Source organism: Schistosoma mansoni, chromosome 1, assembly GCF_000237925.1.
Source record: "Schistosoma mansoni strain Puerto Rico chromosome 1, complete genome".
NCBI classification, from domain to species: domain Eukaryota; kingdom Metazoa; phylum Platyhelminthes; class Trematoda; order Strigeidida; family Schistosomatidae; genus Schistosoma; species Schistosoma mansoni.
The window spans coordinates 9,306,159-9,311,329 of record NC_031495.1 but is presented as its reverse complement, the minus strand read 5'-3'; the positions used below and the strand labels follow the sequence as shown (position 1 = coordinate 9,311,329).

Sequence of the window (5,171 nt, the reverse complement as noted above, 5' to 3'; positions counted from 1 at the left end):
TACTTGTTCCTCCTCCCAATTCTTCCTGAATAGAACGTGGAGCATGTTTGCAGTTACTTCAATATTTCCAATTGCATACATACAAGCTTATATGTTTAATTACTTTTAATTATTAAAACGGGTAGAAGCCCGCTTTTCTCGTTTCGATGAGGATATTCCAAAAAAACTACGCCTTCAACAAAAAGGTGTTCACGTCGTTCAATAGCTCTCTGCCTACTAGATATAGGGCACAATACGTATTCAATGAATTGGTTCAAAGTTATCAATAAGCAGTCAAATTAAACTTCGTTGAAATTCGTATAAGTCATAACAATTTGAGGGCATGAACTTGAGCTTTGAATTTAAAAATGACTCACTAGATAACCTTAAATTTCATTTACAATATTTTGACCCTGAGTTTCTTCAATTATTTGTAATTACAAACTGGTGAGTTGAACTTGTACTGCCTCTATTTCTTCCTTAACTTCAAAAAAAAAACTCTAACCAATCAAATAATTCTAACCTTCTAGAACTATTAATTCAAGAAGTTATAAAAGGAAGCTCCTCTTTTAAAATTGTAATTCCTATATTCCTTCATACTACACAAATCATTCGTTATTGATTGACAGTTCACTTTCCAATATTCTGTTAGAAATAGTTAAGCATATTAACCTGTATGTATGTAGCTGGAAAAAAAGCAATGAAATACAATGAAGTCATCGTATTCTTCAAATACCGTTGCTCTTGCTTTGCTTAATTTTATGAAGGAAACCAATTAGTATAAGGAAGAAATTGTTTGCTTTCTTGGTAATTAGTGTAATGTCTACCCTAACTGAAAATAAATTTCATATTATCTACAAACCCTTCCTTATACCGAAAATTGTTTTTATCATAATTTTTTTCTTGTCAAGTTGGTCAATTATCTTTGGGTCGTGAAGAAGCATTCAATATATTTAAGCAAGATTATCCACTTCAAGATGAAATTGATAAAAAGAAAGAGCAACTAAAGTCACTTTATGCTGAAGCAAAACTACAAGGAAGTAAAATGTCCAAGGCAAAAGAAGAAGTTGGTAGGTGGATAAATATACTTTAATCTGTAATAAAACATTGAGGAGATCGGAAGAGTAACAATCAACATGCTTTCTTGAATTTCTCATGAGAGTCATGATCAATGGGGTTAATAAATGTTGGAATTGTAATATTTGTAGGTAAAAGCATTGGATAATTGTCATTTTATATTTGGTGGCGTACACTATTGGGTGATACCTTTATGGTTGAATGATTGAGTACTTGTTGTAAATTTTAAAGGTCCTGTCTTTAACCACTTCAGGGGTCGAGGGTTTGCATTGCTAGGACTCCTCGTACTAGAAAAAAACAGCACCCTAGTGTTCATTTGTTTCATTTCAAATACAACCGAGCAGTTGCTCTTCGTTTAATAAATATTTTCTTCCTTGCATATATTGATAGGTGCTATTCGTGTTCAACTCAACTCATTAATGCAAACCGATCAAAATGACTCTAAAACGCAACATATATTGACAGAGTTACGCAATCAGTTAGAGTTAAAAAGAACTGAATATAGAGATTCATATAGTTCACTTAAAGAATTGAAACCACGAGTGGAACATTTACAACATTCATTAGAATTGGCTAAAATGCGTTTAGTTCAAGATTTTGAATCTTGGTGGAATCAAATGAGTATTGAACAAAGTGATGATAATATCTCACATCAACAACGGAATGAATCGATTAGTTTAAATTCTTTGAATGACACAAAGAATGTGAAAGTAAGTAGTTACTTCATATATTTTCATTCAAATAATCAACATTCACAAATATCTTTAGTTCAATATGAGAGTGATTACAATATATCTTGATATATGTATCTAGCCTAATGATGATAAGAAATATCCACGCATAAAAATAAGAACTCAGTGAAATTCCTGTATCTATCCGTAGTTCTGTACGGATAAGTAGTCAAAGTGTATCGACAAATAATCATCGTCACTTATATGCTTGGCTGATAGTAAGACTGTTTCTTTGTATACAATTTTGGATTGTGCTATTATAGTGAACGAGAGCACAAGTGGGGACAATCGAATGTATGTGAATGCAAAACTACAAAATCTCTTAGTAAAATATGCCAAATGTTAACCAGTTGTTTCAAACTTGACTGTCCCTTCTGCAAATTGTTAACCAATAGTCTCGGAATCCATTGTTCTCTCGATTCAACACAAATCATTTGTCGTTTTTGTTTCATTTTTTTCTATCTTCTTAACCTTCTGCCTTCAGACATTTCATTTTGAATCGATGACACATATTACCTATATATGTTGACATCAGTAGTACACACCACACAATTCTTTATGAAATCAGTGATTCCAAGTTCTTATTAGTGGTCTAACTAAGATCACTTCACAGTTTTAACTATTAAAACAATTTCAGTCGATTAATAAATTCCATGTTTTTACTTTTTGTTTAGTTGAATGACACAAGCTCAGTTTGTACAGTAGAAGATAAAAATCTATCTGAATCTTCAAAGCAGTGTAAGTAACATATAAATTCTACTTTCCTTAAATTGATTCATTCTTTCAATCATATTTGTTTGTTATGAGTATGATCAATCATTTACAATTGTCAGTGATCAAGAAAATCAAGAAAACTCTAGTTGAATTAAAAGAAAAACTTATTCGTATAATAAAATGTATTCCACATATTTGCAATTATTTGTAACTTCATAGCAGTTTATGATGTTTATGTAGAATAAGTGGATAACGCTTTAACGTTTAAAGCAAATGGTTCTGAGTGTCCAGTCTTAGGGTGAACATCAATTGCAGGATTCAGGTACATCCAGTTAAAGCCCGTAATAGGAAGAGAGGCGTGTCCTTGGTACCACAGCTAGCCATGTTTCATCTATTTTACATAGACTTATATCATATTGGCAATATCGGGACAATCAGCGAAATTTGCACATATGCTAACCAAAGCTGACCAAATTTTTGTGAAAATATCAACAATGAGGGAAATCCTAACCATTTAAAATAAATTATATTTATGTTTTGTCCTACAAATACGCACACTAATTCATCCTTTCTGAACCACTTCCTACTTATGGCTATACACTTGAAGTACTGTCCTGTCTTCCATTTTTTATGACATCTCTGGAAATCTTCAGGAGTCTGTTATAACTTGCCACCTGCATGCCCTGTTTAATGTATAACGTGAAGATGCCGCCAATTAGAGAGCAGTCAGTTATCGACCGGATCGATGACACATAAAACCTGGACGAGCAGTCTAGAGTCCTTATCGCTCCTGCTTTCTGCCTAGCCCAGATAGTTAAGTCCAAAACACCAACCTCAGCCTCTGCGGTATGAATCATTTATTTCTAACATACTGGATTTATATACCAAACACAAAGACCATATCGTGCTCGACCCGATCTATGGGGATTCCTCAACTAAAGGATAAGTTACCTAGTTATGCCGCTTCTATGTATATCTACGAATTCAGCTGCTCCTGTGGAGAAAGCTATATTGGGCGCACTACCAGACAACTGAACCAAAGAGTTAGTGAACACCTCCCTTCGTGGTTAGGAAAAGGTACTGTCAAGGCAATACGGAGCTCGGTTCTTTCACAATTGATCGATAGTGGTCATATAGTTGACAGAAACCAGTCATTTAAAGTTATTTATCGTATTCCTACTAGTTTTCCTTATGGGGTTCGATCTCGTCTCTTACACATAGCAGAAGCTATAGGAATTCGATCCATACTCTTTCTTCGTTTATTTTTCTTCACCCCCCTACCAATTATTTATTTATTTTTTCAAATATTCGCTTCACGGTCCAATTATCTGAACACTTCTCATTACGTAATCTTATAGTTTTTATGATTGTTATTTCAGTGTCTATATATTTCTAATCATTGACCTATTTCCCATAATGTAACATTGATTCAAGCCTTTATTATTCTTATCACAACTAGTACACCTGTCATTACACTACCAATTTGTACTTTTCACTTATTATTTTTAGTTATAAACGAGTTGGCTTGATCACATGTGACAGCCTGCTCACATAACTCTCTCTAGCTTGAATGTTAATATATTACATATCGCCCACTGAATCATTCTCTACCCCATGCATATATGTACTCATAACCTATTAATAACCTTTAACTTGCTATATCCCAATTCGATTTGACTATAAGTTCGCCTCTGTATTTGCTCACATACATATATTCGCCTCTCTGTTCCGAATTCTCTCGATGTGCTTGTAACTTTATCTATGCTATCCGCTTCTTATTGCCTTCTGAATTCAAACAGCGTTGAGATTTATATAATAATGGTTATCAAGGTGATTGATTAACGAAGCTAAGCCACTACACATCATCTTGAAATCCTACGTTGTAATTAGCTTCTAAACTGAGTGAAATACTTTCATAATTAATAATAATAATAAACATGATTATTCACTAACATCCACCTATCGAAAATTAATAACCATCATCTTACGATCACATTAATCATCACTAATCCAAGATCATAAACAAATACTTTTACCATAGTAATTTAGAATACAATCACCACAACCTAGTTGTCACTGGATTTTGTGTACGGTTTGTGGACACGCTATGGGCTTTTTCACTAAAAATTACCTTAGAGTTGATAAAGAATAAAGTCTTCGGATAATTATTGTTCTCACAAATACATTTGTTACTGAGTAGTCATTTTTTATGAATCATTATATGAACCTGTAAATGACAGATACAGCGATCCGCCTGATAGTATATCGGACCCAGTATTTGTAATAAATTCAAGTTTACAAATAAATAAAGAGGGTCACAATAATTCATTCCTAAAAACGATGGCTGCTAAAGATATTTTACCGAAAGTTCTACAGCTACGTTGTTCTTAATCTAGAACTGATCATAGAAATTTCAAAAACTTGCATTGTCTAGTCATTATGCGTAATAAAATTTTTATAAGTCCCAACAATTACCACATATTATTCATAAAATGACTTTTTCGACTAGCTTTCCATGAAGCAATTGAAAAACGAAATTTCCTGTTCACAGCTTTTATCGTTTTTCTATTGAGCTTAAAATGCCATACCAATTTGACCATTCTCCTCACTGAGGTACATAATGTAAGACTACCCGACCAACAGATTCATTGCAAAACATCCCAGAGTCTA

At 33.2% G+C, this 5,171-nt stretch overlaps 1 protein-coding gene across 1 annotated transcript in view; it reads left to right on the top strand.

Annotated features, from left to right (window-relative positions):
- Smp_197070 (putative krp3) overlaps positions 1-5,171 on the top strand; it is a gene marked incomplete at both ends in the record, with an annotated part of 42,832 nt that overhangs the window by 33,264 nt on the left and 4,397 nt on the right. The window contains 3 exon segments of the mRNA XM_018793175.1: positions 891-1,049; positions 1,447-1,766; positions 2,462-2,525. Coding sequence (XP_018647714.1) covers positions 891-1,049; positions 1,447-1,766; positions 2,462-2,525 — 543 coding nt within the window.